At 61.7% G+C, this 18,298-nt stretch overlaps 1 protein-coding gene across 1 annotated transcript in view; it reads left to right on the top strand.

Moving 5' to 3' along the window:
* Positions 1 to 764: 764 nt before the first annotated feature.
* NTRK1 (neurotrophic receptor tyrosine kinase 1) overlaps positions 765 to 18,298 on the top strand; it is a 29,124-nt gene continuing 11,590 nt past the window's right edge. The window contains exons 1-7 of the mRNA XM_037882897.2: positions 765 to 967; positions 10,416 to 10,490; positions 11,105 to 11,176; positions 13,316 to 13,384; positions 14,338 to 14,492; positions 15,522 to 15,670; positions 16,997 to 17,123. Coding sequence (XP_037738825.2) covers positions 765 to 967; positions 10,416 to 10,490; positions 11,105 to 11,176; positions 13,316 to 13,384; positions 14,338 to 14,492; positions 15,522 to 15,670; positions 16,997 to 17,123 — 850 coding nt within the window. The remainder of the gene's footprint in view (positions 968 to 10,415; positions 10,491 to 11,104; positions 11,177 to 13,315; positions 13,385 to 14,337; positions 14,493 to 15,521; positions 15,671 to 16,996; positions 17,124 to 18,298) is intronic.

Genomic DNA, 18,298 nt, shown 5'->3' with positions numbered 1-18,298 from the left:
CCAGCTCTGCCAGTGCCCCTCACTCCCGACCTGCAGCCCCCTGCTGTCCCAGCCTTGGGATCCCCCCCAGCTCAGCTGATACCCCTCAATACTGACCCACAGCCCCCCCCCCCCCCCATTCCCTCCCGGGCTCCCCATCTCCACAGCTCTGCCGGTGCCCCTCACTCCTGACCCGCAGCCCCCTCCTAGCCCAGCCCTGCCCCCCCCCACCTCTGCCAGTGCCCCTCAATCCAGACCCCTGGCTATGGCAGCCCCGCCCCCGCCCCAGCTCTGCCGGTGCCCCTCACTCCCGACCCGCAGCCCCCTCCTAGCCCAGCCCTGGGATCCCCCCCACCTCTGCCAATGCCCCTCACTCCCGACCCGCAGCCCCACGGTATCCCAGCCCTGCCCCCCCGCCCCCCAGCTCTGTCGGTGCCCCTCACTCCTGACCCGCAGCCCCCCTTCCTCTCCCACCCTTGGCTGTCCGGCCGGGTAGCAGATCGGGCTGTTTGGCGCTGGCTGCTGGCGGATCCGCATCCCCGCTCTCCCCGGAGCGGTGCCCCCCGGGGGGTTTGCAGAGCCAGCGCCGGGCTCCCTGGCCAGCCCCAGCCCCAGCCCTCAGCCTCCCACCGCCCGGCGGCTCCCGGGGGGGCGTGTTGGGGAGACGCAGGCTCCGCCCCGCCCAGCCCGGTCCTGCCTCTGCCTTTAAGCCGGGCGCCCCCCCCGCACACACGCTCCCAGCCGGTGCCGGGCGAGGTGGGGAGCGAGAGGCGCCGGGCAGCGCGATGCCGGTTCCCCGCAGGATGCCCCCGGCTGCGGGCGGCTGCCCCGCCTGGCTGCTGCTGGCCTGGCTGCGCCTGGCCCTGGGCTGGGCGGCCCCCTGCCCCGGGGCGTGCAGGTGTTACGGGGCCACCTCGCTCCAGTGCCTGGAGCCCAACCGCGTCCGCGGGCTGGGCGAGCTGGTGGGGACGGAGAACTTCACCGAAGTGTGAGTGGGGCGGGGGCGGGAGCTGGCAGCGACCCCCCCAGTGACCGCGGTGGGGAGGGGGCAGGAGCTGGCAGCGCCCCCCCCCCCCCCAGTGGCAGGGCGGGATGGTGGTGGTGGAAGATGCCAGCACACCCCCCCCACCCACCCAGTGACTGGGGTGGGGCCAGTGTGGGGGAGCCATAACTCGTGGGGGGCACCTTGGCAGGTGGACGTGGGGCACGCGGCTGTCGTGGAGGGGCGGGGAGGTGGTATCGGGGTCAGGGACCCAGGAGATTGGGGAGCAGGGATGTTTTTGGAGAGGGGACATTAGGGGGGTGTTATGTGGGGGAGGCTCAGAGACGTAAAGGGTGGAGACCCCCCAATCCAACCCCCAGGGCTCCCCCAAGCTGGCCATAAGTGGGTGCCCAGGGCTCTGAACTGACCCGTCCCATGCCCCTGCTCCAGGCTGGGTGCGGGGGGGATGGATGGGCGACAGACCCCATGTGTAGCCTGTGCCCGCCCCAGTTAGGATCGGAGCAGACTGGGGAGACTCCACCCCCTGGGACCAGGCGGGGAACCGCTCTCCTTCTCAGGTCCCCTAGCTGCACCCCAGTCCATCCCACGCAGGCTCAGGCCCCCCATGCAGGGGTGGATTTAGAGCAGCCCCTGTGCTGGGGCATGGGGCAGCCAGCCCCACAGCCTGGCACAGCCCAGATGGGGGAGGGGAGCCAGCAGTGCTCTGGGTGGGTAGGACAATGCCCTGGCTGGCTCTGTGGGTGTGGCAATGGGGATGTGATGCTGCCCCCTACACAGGCTGCCCCACAGAAGGGAGAAGCAGGGGCTGGGGAACAGGGGTCCAGCCCCGGCCCCAGGTGCTCTTTGCAGGGCGTATGGGCGTTATGGGGGGACAGGAGCCCAGCGTGGGCTTTGCATTGGTCTCTCCCTGCCCAGCTCGCGGGGGGGTTGGGGGCAGGGGGAGCCTGATCCTCCCTCTGGTGCAGGATGCCACCAGCTCAGGCCGGCCGTGCTTTGTGCCCAACGACGGCTGGGGCCCTTGGCAAACAGAGTGTGGGGCAGAGGGCTGGGTAGGGGCAGGGTGAGCACCGGACGCTGGTATTTCTGTGGGGAGCAGGATGTTCTCGATTTTAGATCTACCCCCGAAGTGCGGGATGGGGCTAGTTTATGCCCAGCTAGTCCGGCTGTTACAATATGGATCATCCCATGCCCAAGGTTCCCCTTCTCCATGACACCCCCTGGACCTTATTGGTTGCCCCCAAGCTACTTCCCCCCCCATTAGGGGCTCACAAGACCCCTCCCCACCCCCATTTCCCTACAGGGTGGATCATGAGGAGAAGCTGCTCTCTGGGAGAAGCGTGTTGGCTGTACTAGGTAGGGTCTAGTGGGTTGGGGGTGTGTGTGTGGGGGGGGGGGGCTGGGAGCCAGGACTCCTGGGTCCTGTCCCTGGCTCTGGGAGGGGAGCAGAGTCTGGTCACGGCAGGGCGCTGGGAGGCCTGGCTTCCATTCCTGGTGCGGGGAAGGAGTGGGGGCTGGGGGTTAGTGTAGACCACGGGGCAGCAGGTCTCCTGGGTTCAGTTCCTGGCTCTGACCCTCCCCTGCTGTGTCATCTCCAGCTGCTCCCCTCCCGGCCCCTCTGGTCCCTGCCTGTGAATGGGGCTGGCCTGCCCTGCTGGGGCGATCCTTCCTGAGAGCAGCGGCTGTGGCCTCCAGCTACTGACTGTCTCTGTGAGAAGCCCCTGCCACCCCTGGCTGATGCTGTAGCATGCACGGCCTGTCATCCTCTTCCCTCCCCCGTGTCTGCTCCCCTCACCCCCATGGCAGGGTGGGGGCTGTGCTCCTGGGAGGGGCCCCCCGGCCCTGCGTGAACAGGGGGCACCAGGCTCGATCCCCATCTGGTGCAAATGGGTCTCGCTCCAGGGGGGTCAGCGGGGCCAGGGCCCCAGCCACGGTCAGTCCCTGCGACCTGCTGAGGATCAGGGCAGCTCTTGCTTTAGGCCCGTGCTGCTGTATCTGGGCGAGATTCCCGGCTTTGGGGCCAACTGTTACTCGCCCCCAACTCCCTGGTGCACTGAGGAGCCAGGCGGTCAGACCCTCCCATGCTGGGCATTTGCCGCAGGGCCCGGCAGGCTGCCCCGGGGCTCTGTCTACACTGGGCTCTGGCAGGCTTCGGTGGCTCTGCCGAGGCTGCTCCCAGTTTGTTGTGAGCAGCGTGGGACGAGGCGGGAGGCAGAATCCCTTGTGCTTAAAGCCCATGACTAGGCATCAAAAGAGCCGGGTGGTGCTGGCAGTTCAGCCCCTGTGGGGCCTTGCAGAAGGTCCTGCCCTTCTCCTGCCTCAGTTTCCCAGTCTGTACAGTGGGAAGGATGCTGACCCTAGCTTGAGGGGCGGGTGCTGCTGGCGTGAATGGGTTAACTGGGTGCTGAAGGGTGGGGGTCAGAGGGCAGCTTTGTGGCGGGGAGTTGGGCGGGGACCCGCCTAACTCACTGGGGCCCGGAGATGCTGGGACACAAGCTTTTCCCACAGTGCTGCATGGAGAACATGCGGGTTCATTTCCAGTTCGCTGGCCCAGCTGGGAATCAGGCCCTGGTATTCACCCTGCTTGTGCACATCCATGGGCATTCGACCAATGCATCCATTTCCCCCTGGGTGGCTCTGGCATCCCTCCCCACCCCAGCTGAGCTCTGTGCTCTGCTGGACCTTTCCAGCCCCCAGGAGAGCTGTGGACCCTGCGTTTATCTGCGCCTTGTCCAGTCCTGCCACAGGGGGGCATAAGTCAGCACAGCTTCTGGGGCAGACCCACGGGCGGTGGGTTGGGCCGGCCTGCTCCGAGTGCCAATGCCATCTGCCCGTGCACCGCTGGGGGTGGCCGGGGCGAGCCTGCATGGCTCCCGGGGCTGTGGTGGGGGGTTGAGAAACCTGGTTTGTGGAGCACCGTCTAGTTTGCAGCCGGTGACTCTCTGGGCTCAGTTCGTTGCATTTCCTTTGTGTTCCCCTTCACAAAGAGCCTGGCGGGAGCCACGCAATGCAGCGCTCCTGGGGCCCTGTCTTGCCACTGGGGGGTCAGTTTCAGGGGGGACTCCTGCCTGCAAATCCACACCCCGACATCCCCCCCAGTTCTGGCTTGCCCTAGAAGGGTCCACCCTAGAAGGGTCTGGTCTCCCCCAGATGTTCCTGCTCCCAGCCCATTTGTGGTGGACCCTCCCACCCCCAGCGCTCCCAGGATCCTGTCTGGCTCTGATCCTGGCCTGTGCTCAAGCCCTGCTCCTGCGTGGGGCGGAGGGCCCCAGCCCCCATCCTGCAAAGCACTTAAGCGCCTGCTTCAATTTAAGCTCTTGGGAAGAAGCCCCATGGAAATCAAGCGGCCTCTCCCCGTGCTGACAGCTAAGCGTGGCGCTGGAGCCGAGCCAGAGCGCTGGGCACTGCGCGGAGGAGAGATTTACCTGCTGCTGGGGTGGGCGGTGGGTCCTGGCCATGCCCGCGATGGGGCACTTTGGATGCCAGCTCAGTGAAGGTTTAGAGGAAAGGGCCGATCCGCTGTGGTGTGTGGCATGGGAGTGAGGCTAGAAAGGAGTGAGGGCGTGAAGTGGCATTTGAATTCTGACCACTGGGCCGTGGTCAGAATAGACCTGGATCCTTTTATGGATCATTTATTGATCAGAAGCAAATTCCCATCATAACAAACGCTAATTATTACGGCCATTTTAGGGGTACTTTAGCTAAGTGACTTAGGAACCTAAACCCTTTTCAAACCCCATTTTCAAAAGGCCTGGCTCGTCAAAGCTATGGCTACACCAGTGGTTCTCAACCAGGGGTACACGTACCCCTGGGGCTACACAGAGGTCTACCAGGGGGTACATCAGCTCCTCTAGATCTTTGCCTAGTTTTATAACGGGCTACATAAAAAGCCCTGGCGAAGTCAGTACCAACGGACATTTCATACAGCCAGTGACTTGTTTATACCGCTCTATGCACTGAAATGTAAGTACAAGCTTTATATTCCGATTGATTTATCTTACAATTACATGGTCAACGTGAGAAAGTCAGCAATTTGTCAGTACCAATGAGCTGTGACACTGTTGTGTTTTTATGTCTGGTTTTGTAAGCAAGTTGCTTTTAAGTGAGGTGAGACCTGGGGGTACGCAGGACAAATCAGCCTCCTGAAAGGGGGACAGTCGTCCAAGGTTTTGAAAATGTTTCTCTGCTTCTTCACGAGAGATTCTCCCCTCCGCCAGATCCCTGTGCCAGGCTCCCTGGGTCATTAGTTTTCCGTCCCCCTCAGCTATACCAGGCCCTGGAGAGCGGAATGGGCCCAGCATGGGAGCTCGGCCCAGACCGCTTCCCCATGGGGCAATGCTTTTAGTTCATGCCCCAGCGGCTTGATTCGATCTCAGGGGCTGGAGTTAGCGGAGGCAAGAGGGGCCTTTCTGTGGGCAGTGACCCGCAGCTGGGTCTCAGGGCTCATGTGAGACAGCCAGGAGCTAAGCTGTGGCCTGCGGGGAGCGACACTGCTTCCTGGGCCAGCAGGACCGTGAGATAGCGAGGGCAGCGATGGCAGGATTCAGTGCAGCTTTTGCACCTGCTGGAGGGCGGGTCTCAGCCTCCCTGATTGTTTAGATCAGAGCAAGGCCCAAAGGGCAAAAAACCCGCAGGTCTCCCGTTCTCTGGGTCTCCTCTTCCTTTCCCCTTCGCTGCTCCAGGCAGGGTTTGCAGCAGGGCCGTGTGTGGGGCTCGCCCGACGTTCAGTGACTCTGTGCTGGGAGCGGGGCGGGGATTCTGACTCAGGGTGCGGGGGAAACACTTCGGTCGGGAAATGGAAATAATGAGCCAGTAACTAGAATCGCTCTTGAAGGCAAAGCTCCCCGGGGCGGGGAGTGGAATCCAGCCCCAGGAACAGCCTCCAGTGGCTTCCACCCATCAATCTCAAAGCACAGGCAAGGTTGTGACATGGCCCCCTATTTTACAGCTGGGGAAACTGAGGCACAGAGAGGTGAACACTCAGGAATAGGACCCAGGCATCCTGAGCCCCACACCAGCGCCCTCTGGCCCGCCCTGGTGGGAAAATGGCTGAGTGCCGAGGCCTGGTAGCTCCGCGGCTGGGGACAGATGCCGGGAGCTTCGCGCGGGTCGCTGTGGAGATGGCAGTGCCGCAGGGCAATGACATAAAGCAGCAGGAGAGCGGGTGATAATGATGAAATAAGGCCCCTTGATGGCCAAAGGGAGCCGGGGCTGTAAATCAGGCCCAGCGGCTCTCAGCTCCTGCCGCTGTGGGGGAGGTGTGTGTGGGGCGGGGGGGGGGGGGGGGCATTGTCCCGCGCTAATGACCCTGCAGCAGCCTGGCTGTAGGGACTGTGGCTGCTGTAGGAGGCTGAATTTAGGGCTGGAGGAGCTGGGTGCTGGGGGCTTGGGTGGGGGATGAGCTGAGGGTGGGGGCTTAGTTCTCAGTGACACCCAGGCTCCCTAGGCTGCTCCGGCAGCATAAAGGGCCCTTAAAGGAAGGGGAAAACAGTCCCCTGGGAATCCCACCCAGCACAAGGGGCCTCCTGGCCAAGGTGAACCTGGCACAAGGGCTCTGCACACCCCCCAGCCCCTGGCAGAGGGGGTGGATCGAGGCCATGGCTGCAGCGCACTGCCCTCTGTGGGTATTCTCTGCCCCCCTGGGGCCACGAGGAGCAGAGTGAGAGTTAGAGTAGCCTAGAGGCTGCTCTGAGTGACTCCAGGGGCCTGGCAGGGCCCAGAATACGTGGTGCACAAAAATGGCTCAAGCCCCAGTTTCCTGCTCTACCTGAGCTTTGTAAATGCGAGTTGGAGGAGCCCAGGGCTGGGATAGCAGGGGACTGCAGGTCGGGATCGAGGGGCACTGGCAGAGCTTGGCCCCTGCCCCATTACGCCTGGGTCTAGCCGGTGCTCTCAGCCGCTCCCTGTGTTCCACGGATGTAGCATGTGTCAAGTAACACCATGCGTCAGCCTGTGGGCCTGGCCCAGAGCCCTGGGGTGGGGTTCACAAGGGGGACACAGCGCTGCCCCCTAGGCCAATCTGCCCATCCCCTGGACTGCCCTTCCTCTGGCACCCCTCTTAACAGGCACGTGCGTTCTGCCCCCTCCCGCTCGGTGGGAACCTGTCGGTTCTCCCCTGTACTATCGGGAAGGGGTCCCGGCAGAGTGACGGGGACTGACGTCACCCCCCTGGGGGCAGTGGCGATTGCTGGTCTGTGCCCCTTCGATTCGCAGGGGGCTGGCTTGGGGCGCAGACAGGCAGGAGGAATATTCTGTAGCCCTCGTGCTGATGTGGTGGTGCGCTGGCTGGGGGTCTGTCTGTCTGAGCATGCGCCACTGCCCCCCCTGCTGGCTAGAATCAGCACTGCTCCCCTGTGTGTCATTGTCTCTGTAATGCTAAAAGCTGATGGGGATTCTCCTTCCGCACAGACGTAGACTTTTGGAGCTGGGGATGGGAGCCCAGCCCACGCTGCAGGCGTGATGTGCAGCTGGCTGGCTGGGATTTGCTGCAGTGTGCCGGCCGCTGTCCCTGTGTTGCACGGCTGGCTGGCTGCTGGGCTCCCAGGCTCCGGGGCACGGTGCAGGGAAGCAGACTGCGGGAACATGGGCTGACTGATCGAAGGGGATGGGATCGACGGGAGTTCAGTGCCAGCGATAGGCGCTCTGGAGAGCAAACCCCTCTTTTCATTCTTGTACCACGGAGCCCCTGAACCCTGATCCAGGACCTAGCTACGGCAATGGGCCCAGGGGATGGTGGGGGGCCCCGAGCCAACCTGACCTTGTTGCCAGTGCACACGTGCTATGAGTTTGTGGAGGGGTCTCTGCGGCAATCAGATTCTCCAAACCAGGGAACATGACACACCATGGAGTGCAGGATCCCTCCAGCATAGGGGACGAGCCCCATGGACAGAGGAGGAGGGAGGGGAGCTCTCCCTGCTTGTGGATACCCCGAGGCCTCTGGCACTGTTTTCCGTCCCCCCGACATGCTGAAGGGAGAGTTGTTTAGGGGACCCCAGGGGTGGGGGGAACGGCTGGAAGAGCTGGGTTTGACCCTGAATCAGCCCAATATCATAAAGCACGGCAGGCGAGACATGTCTCACCATCCATCCCCTGCCCCTATGCCCATCCATCGCCGTCCTGGCTGGGGCCAGTGGGCTTAAAGGGACCCTGCCCCTAGCGATCCATTGCACTGTCCCATCTTGGTCACTCTCTGGGCATCCCCCCTTCCTCTTCATCACTGGTGCAAGGGGCCCCGATCCTGTCAGGTGCTCCTGGGCTTGATTCGCCATCGCCTAGCAGGGTCACTGCAAGTGGGGGACGTGACCGCGTGAGGGGTGGGGCAGGGCCAGGTGCTGGGAGATCTGGCAGGTTGGCCCAGGGGGATGGGGCTGGTTTTGTTGGGGGTTTGTACCGGGGTCTCTACCTGCAGGCAGGATGCAGCTTCTGGGATCGGGGCTGGAGCCGGTGAAATGTCCTGTGGACTCTACGGGGGGGGGGGGGGGTTCTGTATTGGGGCAGTCTGTGCCCTGAGCCCAATCGGACACTTGGCCATTAATTTCAACGGGGGCAGGATCGGGGCCTTAAGATGCATTGGAAACTCATCTCTTCCCCCCTCCCGCCGAATCAACCCTTTTTCCTCCCACCCCTCCGATACCCCTAGAAATTGCTATGCCCCCCCCCAAGGGGTCACTAAGGTCAATAGTGGCTTCTAAGTTTGCCTCCTGCCCCAGTTGTCTCCAGCTGATTCCCATGGGGGCCGGGCCCTGCAGCTCCCATCGGGGTCACGGCTGCTGAGCCCCGTCTGAGGATAGGGCCCCATGGGGCTCCCCAGAAACAGCCACCCCCAAAATTCAAGGCCACTTCGGTCCTGAATACGAGTGGGAAGTGGGGAAGGGGCGGGGGGGGGGGAGGTCAAGGAGGTGCAGTAATAAAAGCAGCCTCCAGGGGGCTCCTGGAATTGGTGTGAGGGGATTGAGTGGAGGGGCCCAGGGCTGGAGCAGCGGGGTCGGGGGGCTGCAGATCGGGGTTGAGGGGCTTTGGCAGAGCCGTCGGGGTTGAGGGGTGTCGTTAGCCCTGCGGGGGGGAGACCCAGGCTGGGCTAGCAGGGTGTTCTATGGACCAGGACTGCAGCATTGGCTAAACTGAGCAGTGCCTGGTGTCAGCCGGGGCCCTCCGGCTCTGGCTTGCGTGAGCAGCCCGGGTCTGATCCCTGGCTGTCCCGCGGGAGCCACTTTGGGGTTAATCAGCTCCGGCCCAGCCACCATGGGTTGGACTCAGGAGACCGGTGCTCCGGGCCTGGCTCTGACACTGCTCCCTGTGTGACCTGGGGCCGACTGTCCCCAGAGGGCAGCATGAAAATCCTGCTGTACACACCCCAGCGGGGCAGGCTCCAAGCACTTCACCGTGTCTGAGCAGCATCGACCAGGGCAAGGGCCCTGATCTCGACTCCTATCATACAGTCTGGCCTGAAGGGGAGCTGAGCCCCGGGAAATCAAGCCCTGAGCATGGGCGCTGAGAGCACCTGTCTATCTGGCCTTTAATCGTGGTGTGCCTCAGTTTCCCCATCCATAAAGTGCGGCTAATGATCCTTCCCTGCCTGCAGATACATTCATTTCCCCCTTTTAATAACAATCCCTAGCTCTTTGCAAAGGAAGTCAGTCTCATTATCACCACTGTACAGGTGGGGAAACTGAGGCACAGAGGACGGAAGTGACTTGCCCAAGGTCACCTGGGAGCAGAGCTGGGAACAGAACTGAAGTCTCTCGAGTCACAGACCTGTGCACTATCCACTAGGCCACGCTGCCCCGAGGCCCTGGGGGGCTGCAGTGAAAGCAGGGGGGCTGCGTAGGCTGCTAGACAGGGTACGCCCCAGAGTGAGGGCTCGGCGGCTCTTTGCAGCGGCGACTCCGGATGGGGCCGCCTGGCGCAGGAGTCCCTGAGATGTCGGCTTTCGCCGTGCACCCACGGCTCCGTTGACAGCGTCTCTTCCTGGCCCCCTCCCTTGGGCTCTCTGCCAACGCCACCCCACGGCCCCAGCGCGGGCAGCCCAGTGAGCCACAGCCTCATTGCCCTTGGGGATAATGGCAAAGGGGGGGCAGAGCTTTGGAGTGGGGGGGTAGGGAAGAGGGATGAGACCCTCCAGCCGGCGGAACAGCCCTCTTGTTCTGAGCAGAAACTTGCTTTAAAAAGTCATTTGCTTCCCTTGGAATTTGACAGCCTGCCCCGCCTGAGCACCCCACGAACCCCCTGTCTCCCTTCCCATCGCCCCTTGCCTCTTAGGCCAGGCGCTAAAACCTCCCCCTTCCCCACTCTCTCAGCCCCGGCGCCCTCTCAGGACAGGGCAGGACTGGAGCCGGCTGACGCTCAACCCGGTGCAGGGAGAGAGCCTGGCTTTGAGGGGTAGGGGGAAGGCCCTGGGGGATTGACGGGCCCCATCCCGGGCTGTGTCTCCCCGCAGGGTCATCGAGAACCAGAAGGACGTGACAAGCTTGACTCAGGCCGACACCAAGTCCCTGCGGGAGCTGAAGAACCTGTGAGTAGCCCCAGCCTTGCACATGCATGGTGGGGGGAGGGTGGATGGGGGGCATGCAAGGGGTGTATAATAGGGGGCAAAAGCCCACTTCAGCTGAGGGTGCCCCTGGGATGGGGCTTGGGGCAGGGATATAGGGGCTTAAGGTAGCTTTAACTCTCCCCTTTGCACTCCCCAGACTTTGGTGTCACTTAGAGCAGCCTTCAGGTTGCTCTAACCTATGCTGGGCTGCCTGGGGGAATCAGAAAACCAGGCAGGGGATGCCCGGCGGGAGCGGGGGGGGGGGGGGCGCGTTCACACCCACACTGGGACAGTGCAGATCAGGCATTGCAGGGAGTGGGAGTTGGGCTGCGGCTCAGAAGAAAAGTGACTGAGCCCTGTTCCCTCGAAGCTGGGTGCGTGGCCGCGCGCGCGCACGGACCCAAAACCCCGCGCACACGGACCCGAAACCCCGCACACACAACAATTTTTTGCACACACGACCTGTCAAAAATTAGAGGGAGCATTGCTGCTGGGCCAAGTTCAGCCCTGGCACAACCATGCGGGCGCGAGGGTTGCTGTGGCGTCGGCCCTCGGCACCTGGAAATTCGCGGCGTCTCTTTGCTCTTCCCTTCCAGCACCATCGCCGCCTCCGGGCTGCGGTACATCGCCGCCGACGCTTTCAGTGCCAACCCCAAGCTGACTCATTTGTGAGTAGTGCCCCCTGCAGGGCCCTCGTTGCGTCGCTCCGTGCCATGGGGCCTGCCTTTTCCCCAATGAAGGGGGACCTCGTCTTTTCAGTGCAGTGGGCAACCTGTAGCCGTATTGAGATGGGGCCCTGCTGCGCCAGGCGCTGTACATAGGTGTCCCGAGAGACAGCCCTCACACTGAAGTGCTTGCGGTTGAAAGAGACAAAAGATGGGAGGGGAAACTGAGGCACAAAGAGGGGATGTGACTTGCCCAAGGTCACCCAGCAGGCTAGTGGCAGAGCTGAACCCAGGTCTCCGAAATCTTGGATTGTGCCCTTCCGAATGGGCCAGGTTGCCATGTTAGCCAGCCCCTGGCTTCAGCAGCTGATACACATCTATCTATCTATCTATCTGTCCATCCGTCTGTCCGTCCATCAGTGTCAGGCACTGGCTAACTCCTGCCCCTGCTGGGTGGCTTTGTTTCCCGCTGCCTAGAGGCCAGGGGGATTGATTGGGCACAGCTGTCTCTCCGACTGAAATCGACCTGAGGAGCAGAACTCGATCCCTCGGCCGCTGGGGCATGGGGCTGTGGGGAGCGGGGCCCTGGTGGAGGGGTGTGGGGGGGTGACATGGGCCGCAGGGCCTTGCTGCTGAGTGAGAAATCATCGATCTGAGCAGGAGGGAGGCCCGTTCCCAGTGCACCCCGTGGGAAAGCCGCGCTGCCCCCAGGCAACTGCGTTGGGGCGGGAGTCCCTGTCCCCCCCCACATGCATGCAGCAACCCCCTGGCCCGCCCCCATTCCCAGGACAGGTGTCTCTCTCGCCTGCTCTCCAGGGGTCGGCGTCACCCCTCAACCCCTCCATCCCTTCCCACCTCCCCCGGGAAGGCGTCCCCTCCCTCCGGGTGTTTGCAGCTGTTTTGATCCTGCCCTTGGATTGAAGGGGGTAGACCAATAACACGACGCTGAGGAAGGGCGGGGGCAGAACGGGGGTCTCTGCTGCAGTGCGGGGGGCTCCCCCTGATCCCAAGGGGGTTTTTAACTTGGCGGGGAGGACGGACACGTTCTCTCCTCCAACGCGTGATGGAGGAGCCCTGATTCACCCCTCTCTGCCCACAAGGCCATGCTTTGGGGGACAGCAAATGCTTTGCTCCTATAACGCACCTCTCAGGTGCCCCCAGATCCGAACGGCAGCAGCTTCCGCTCCCCAGTGAAAGTGACTGTGCCCAGTACAGGGGCCTGGGTTGACCAAGGTATTTAGGCGCTTAGGAATGCAGAGGAGCAACTTGGGGGGATTTACAAACATGCCTAAGTGAGTTAGACACCTGAGTACCTTCTTCAAACGGCTTTTTGGCCTGATAGCCACAAAACGCACCACAACGGGTAGGCAGCCGGTGAGCTGGGGCCGCTCACGGCCCGTCATGGTGCCCTGCCTTGTCTGCTGGTTTCCTTGTGCTCTGTCTGTCCCCCACCGCCTTCTCTCATCTCTTATCAACTCTTTGAATCAGGCACACTGTCTTCACTGTGTGTCTGTACAGCGCCTTGCGCCACGGGGCCCTGCTCCATGACTGGGGCTCTCCGGTGCTCCCACAGGCCCTGCCCTGAGGAGCTGACAATCTGGGCAGGGGGGCACCAGGGATGATCGTTTGGAGCAGTTGGGCTCAAGGGCAACCCAGGCAAATTAGGGCAGAGAGAAAGGGTGGGGACCTGCATTCAGCCTCTAACTCCCCGGGTGACCTTGGCCAAGGTGACTTAGTGTCTCTGGGCCTCGGTTTCCCTCCTGCCCGTGGGGGGGATAAATACCACCGCAATTGTGCAAAGCACAGCCACTGTGGTTATAGGGCCCTGTCGGCGCCTGACAGATGGGTAGGGCTGAGCCCCTGCCTGAGAGCCCGGAGGTTGTGGAATTGTCTCCGCCGAGGGCAGGGTGGGGGATATTTCTAACCAGGCTGGGGGAAGGGAATGGCCCAGTCAGGGTGGACGGGGTCTTTCCAACCTCCCATGAGCTGCCGTGTGCTCAGTGGGAGCTGGAGGGCACTTTCCACCGGGTAGGCTTGGGCCAGTTCATTGCAGCCCGGGGAGGAGCGCGGCTTTCTCCGCGTCGCAGTGGGAGGGGGAGCCCAGGACCGCAGCTCAGCGGGGGTCTCTCTTCCTGCCGGCAGGAACCTCTCCTCCAACTACCTGCAGTCGCTCTCCTGGCGGACGTTCCACCCCCTGGCCCTGCAGGAACTGTAAGTAAACCCGGACGGGGGCCTTTCCCCAAACTGTCGCCTGCCAGGGCAACACTCAGAGCCTGGTGCCCCAGGGTTGCTGCACCGGAATCACTCCGGATTGACACCAGCTGGAGGATCGAGCCCCTCCCCAAAGATGGGGCCATTGTTGTGGGTGGGCCAACCCCAGAACTGGTGTATGCAGGTGCCACCTGCTAACAACTGCTCTGGATCCGTCCTTCCTTGCCCAAGCATAGGGACAGGGGGATCTGGTGCTGTCGGTGAGTTAGTGAACGCGCCGGGACTCTGTTCAACCCTCTGAATCCACAGACCGGTTTCTGTTTAAATGCCGGGGTGCTGCGCTCTTCCAAATCTGCTCCAGAACTCTGATAGAAACCTCTTTCCAGTTCAGTTCTAGACTCACGTTCCAGGAGCAGGTTTCCGTGTCTGGTCAAGAGCTCGACTAGAAACCCTTTCCTAATTCAGTCCTCGCCTGCTGTTCCAGGAGCCCATTTCCAGATCGGTTCTAGACCTCTTCTAGGAACCTCTTTCCAGTTCAGTTCTAGACTCGTGTTCTAGGGGCCGGGTTCTAGATCTGCTCTAGAAGGCCACGACCGAGCGGGTTCCATGTTAGGAGAAGGGAACGCTCTTGCCCCTTGAACTGTTCCACTCGTTCGAGACCAGGGATTCTCTTCCTGGCTTTGACAGCCCTGTGTTGGCCCATTGGCTGAATGTTTTGAGGGTCCCTGTCCTCTGCTGTTCTGGAGCCGGATGAGCTCAGTTCCCATTGTACCCTCTGGATCCCAGATCGCCTGGGACCTGTAGTCCAGGGATGGGGTCTGCTCAGGGGTGAGAGCTTTGTCACCCCGCCAAACTCCAGCGGGACCCAAATTTCCCCCAGCTCTGACCCAGAGCCCTTAGCACCCCCTCCCTCGTTCCACCCGACCAGCCTCCCGTCCTTCTCCCCCGCCCAGGGTCCTCGTGGGGAACCCCTTCCTGTGCTCGTGTGGGATCCGCTGGCTGCAGCTATGGCAGGGGAGCGGCCGGGCCGACTTGGGGAACCAGTCCCTGAGCTGCTGGCTGGAGAGAGAGGAAATCCCCCTGGAGGATCTACGCATCAAGGGCTGCGGTAGGTCTCCTCCGGGAGAAATGGAGCAGGGTGGGGCAGGCTGCTGTGCAGGGGAACACGCAGCCTCTCGTGCACTGGCTGTGCCCCATGCGTGCCCCACAGGGACTGGGGCTCTGCTGTGCCTCACGCCGATTCTGCGCCATGTTTGCAGCAGGGTAAATCTGGAGACAATGGGGTGATACTGGGGCACAGGTGTGTGTGTGGAGGCAACAGGGCATTTTGGTGGGGCGGTACTGGGGGGGCAGCAGGACTTTCCCATGGGGCAGTACTGGGGGGGGGCAGCAGGGCATTCCCCTGGGGCAGTACTGGGGGAGGCAGCAGGCAGAATCCACGTGGGTTTGGCGTTGGCTTGGATGGGTGAACAGGGAGAGCAGAGAAAAAGGAAGCCAAAGGACAGCGAGGGAGGGCCTGTCTTAGGATCCCCCCCCACCAGGCTCCTGGCATGGCTGAGACGCCTGTGGGCGCTGTCTCCTCATGATGCCCAGTGATCAGAGGCACGGGCATCACAGCCAGCACGTGTCTCAGCCCATGTGGTGCCAGCTGACTCCGGCCGAAGACCCAACCTGCTCTCCCTTCTTGCCTGTCTAACTGCCTGCTGATGGCGCTTCCCGTCCCCACCCAGGGCCCTGATCTCGTCAGGGGTCCCAGAAGCGAGGGGAAATCAAATGACCCCCTGGGGTCACGGAGAGTGAGTCGAGTTTCCACAGGGGCCGGGCCCCGGGGTTCCCTCTGGAGCCCACTGTGGTGCTTTCGGGTTTGTTAATTCAAGGTACCCCTTGAAGCCCCTGAGCTTCGGCGCCCATGTGAGCACTGCCCCCCACGGTGCTGGCCGAACCCACAGGGTTCTGTCCCAGCAGGTACCAGGCTCAGTGACACCCGGGCTGGATTCTCCAGAGGTCCGGCTGGGATCGGCTCCCGGGTCCTTCCAGTCTCTGGCCATTGGCTCTCCCTGGCCCCTCTCCCCCGAAAGGCAGCGCCTGGGGGTCAGAGCAGAGCCAACGTCTCGTTCTCCTCCCCTCTCTTTGGCAGACCCGCCAGAGATCTGGATTGAGTACCAGGGCGTGCCGGTGCAGCAGGGCGAGAGCGTGAACCTAACGTGCCACTTCACGGGCGAGCCGCAGGCACACGGGCGCTGGATCGTCCCCGACGTGGGACCCGAGCCCCCCGTCATCACCAAGGCAAAGACAATACGGTCGCTATGGTTTGGGGCTCAGAGGGACAACGGCCGGCCCCGGGTGGTCCCCGCTGAGACTGGTTGAAAACTTTCTGTCGAAACTGTCCATGGCCCAGGGAAAATTGTGATTTCCCTCCCCACCCCCCATCTAAAATTTCCAATTTTAGGGAGAAAATTTGAAAAAGCCACATTTTTCAAGGAAGAAAGTTGCACTGAAAAAATGTCCACCCCTCATGGCCCCAGTGACCGGGGGCGCCCCATGGAGACCCTTTGGGAGGCATGAAGCTGAGCCCCATTTAAATTTAGCTCCCTGCTCGCCAGCTCGCTGTGTGTTGCCGGACAGAACTGCCCCTTCGCCGCAGCAGCACGGCCCAGCGGCTGGAAGCCACGTCCCCAGCAAACCAGTGCGGTGTAGTGGCAGGTGCCTGTGGTACAGAGCCTTGCGCCGGCTGACTTCTAATCTTGGCCCTGCCAGTGATGGACTGTAGGACTGCTCTGTGCCTCAGTTTCCCCCATGGGGGATCGTTATCCTTTGTTAATGAAGGATTCCTTAGCTGGGTGGTGCCTGCTAAGTACTGTAGGGCCTCAGTATTTTGAATGCCAGCCACCCCCACCCCCAAACTCCTTCTCCGCAAATACTGAACAGCAGGGATCCTGTGAGGTGAGCTCCCATGGTACATTTCTACTTAGAAAGGTGCCAAGCACTTAAGACACTGGGGTCTGACTCCGTGCCTTTGGGAGCTAGCATGCCACAAATAACAGTTATAGGGTCAGTATAGCAGTAGCACACAGTGACCCAGATCAGGGCCCGGTTGCGCCAGGTGCTGTACGTACATGTTGTGAAGGAGAGTGCCAGACCTGCAGAGGTTGCAGGCTAGACAAGGGGCAGGAGGCGAATCAGCGGCAGGGGTGGGAGAGTGATTTGCTCATGGTCATGCAGCAGGCAGTGAACACAACCCAAGTGTCCTGAGCCCCAGGCCGATTCTCCAACCACTAGACCCTGCTGCCTTGTCCTTTTTATGAGCGAGGACAGGCCATGGGGTGTTTAGTGCAAGCGATTGGCCTAAATCCTGCAGAAAGAGGGATAGTTGCACCCAGTTCACTTGTGCTGCCCTTGCCCTCTGCAGGCTGGTGTCAGAATAACATGGCAGCATGTCCAAGTCCCTACACTGATGGCAGCAAGTGGAGATTCTCCCATAGTTCAGGCTTTTCCCTGTCAGGCATGAGCTTTTGAATGGCCCTTCCATGCAGGGGGCTACAGATCAGAGTGCGTCACGGCTCTGGTGTCATAGCAGGCTGAGCGCTCTCTCTCGCTCTCTCTGACCCGCAGAAGTCGGACTCGGAAATCACCCTGCAGATCTTCAACGTCTCCTCCGGCTTTAACCGAAAAGACATCACCTGCTGGGCTGAGAACGAGGCAGGCCCCAGCGAGGAAGCTGTGCAGCTGAATGTCACTTGTAAGCGGCACGCGGATCTGACTGGGCAGTTGGAGGCAGGGTTTACAAGAGCGAGGACGGCCCGGTGGCTAGGGAGACCTGGGTTCAAGTCTGTGCTCTGCCACAGACTCCCGGAGTGACCTTGGGCGAGTCACTTAGGGTCTGTCAGCACTGCAGCCTGTGGAGACGTACCTGAGGTCGTTTGGATCTAGCTAGCTCCAGGAACATTGGCTATGAAGCTGTCATGGCCTCTCAGCCATTGTTGTTCGATGTGGCTAAATCAAAGCTTCGTCTGCGTGGGCTGCAATCACCCCTTCGTCGCTCTGTGCCTCAGTTTCCCATGTTTGACATGGAGCTGATAGCTCTGCCTCGCAGGGGTGCTGTCTGGATAAGTACGACCCAGATTGGGGAGGGGCTCAGATGCGACGATGGTGGTTGAACCTAAGAGCGAGACGTTTGCCCTGTTTTCGGCTGAGAAGCCAGTTTTCCCAGCAGCCAGGTCAGTTTCTGGGGCTCTGTCCCGAGAGCAACGGGGCCAAGGGGGCTCGGACCCAGCAGCTCTTTCCTTCCAAGCCTCCACGCCACTGCACGAGGTGCACGTAGATTGCGAGGCAGAGGCTGTAAACTCCGGCTGAGGCTTTTAGCATTGCCTACGGGATCGGGATGTGTCTAAATCCCTTAGGCGGCTTTGAAAATCTCCGAGAGCGAGAGAGAATGTGTGTGTGTGTGTGTGTACACACACGCGCCACACTTTTGTGGCTACCCACAGTGGATGTAAGAGATCAGGGGGCAGGAGAGGGCTCCTTTAGCTTAAGTGCTAGTGGTTTGTGCTTTGGAGCTACAGGTCACAGGTTCTAATCCTGGGTGGCAGGGGGGCCATCTGGTTGCTTCCTGCAGAGACTCTGCATCTGGCTACTTTGCAGCTGCAAGCGAGCCTCACAGCCTAGGCAGGTGGTCTTGTGCTAGCAAGGCTGAGGCTGGCGCACTAAAATTAGCAGGCTGGATGTTCTCGCCCCGGCTCAGGAGGGCTTGGGCACCCAAGCTGGAATATCCAGGCTGCTACTTTTAGCCCGCGAGCTCGAGCCCCTCTAGCACCAGTCTGGGAGGCTCGTTCCCAGCGGCAGTGTAGACGATCTCTAAGGGGAGCTCCCCTTTAGGAATCCGTAACCCCGGCTGCCCGGTGGGCGTGCGGTTGG

Source organism: Chelonia mydas, chromosome 24, assembly GCF_015237465.2.
Source record: "Chelonia mydas isolate rCheMyd1 chromosome 24, rCheMyd1.pri.v2, whole genome shotgun sequence".
NCBI classification, from domain to species: domain Eukaryota; kingdom Metazoa; phylum Chordata; order Testudines; family Cheloniidae; genus Chelonia; species Chelonia mydas.
The sequence above is the reverse complement of the archived record's forward strand: the minus strand, read 5'-3'. Positions and strand labels throughout refer to the sequence as shown.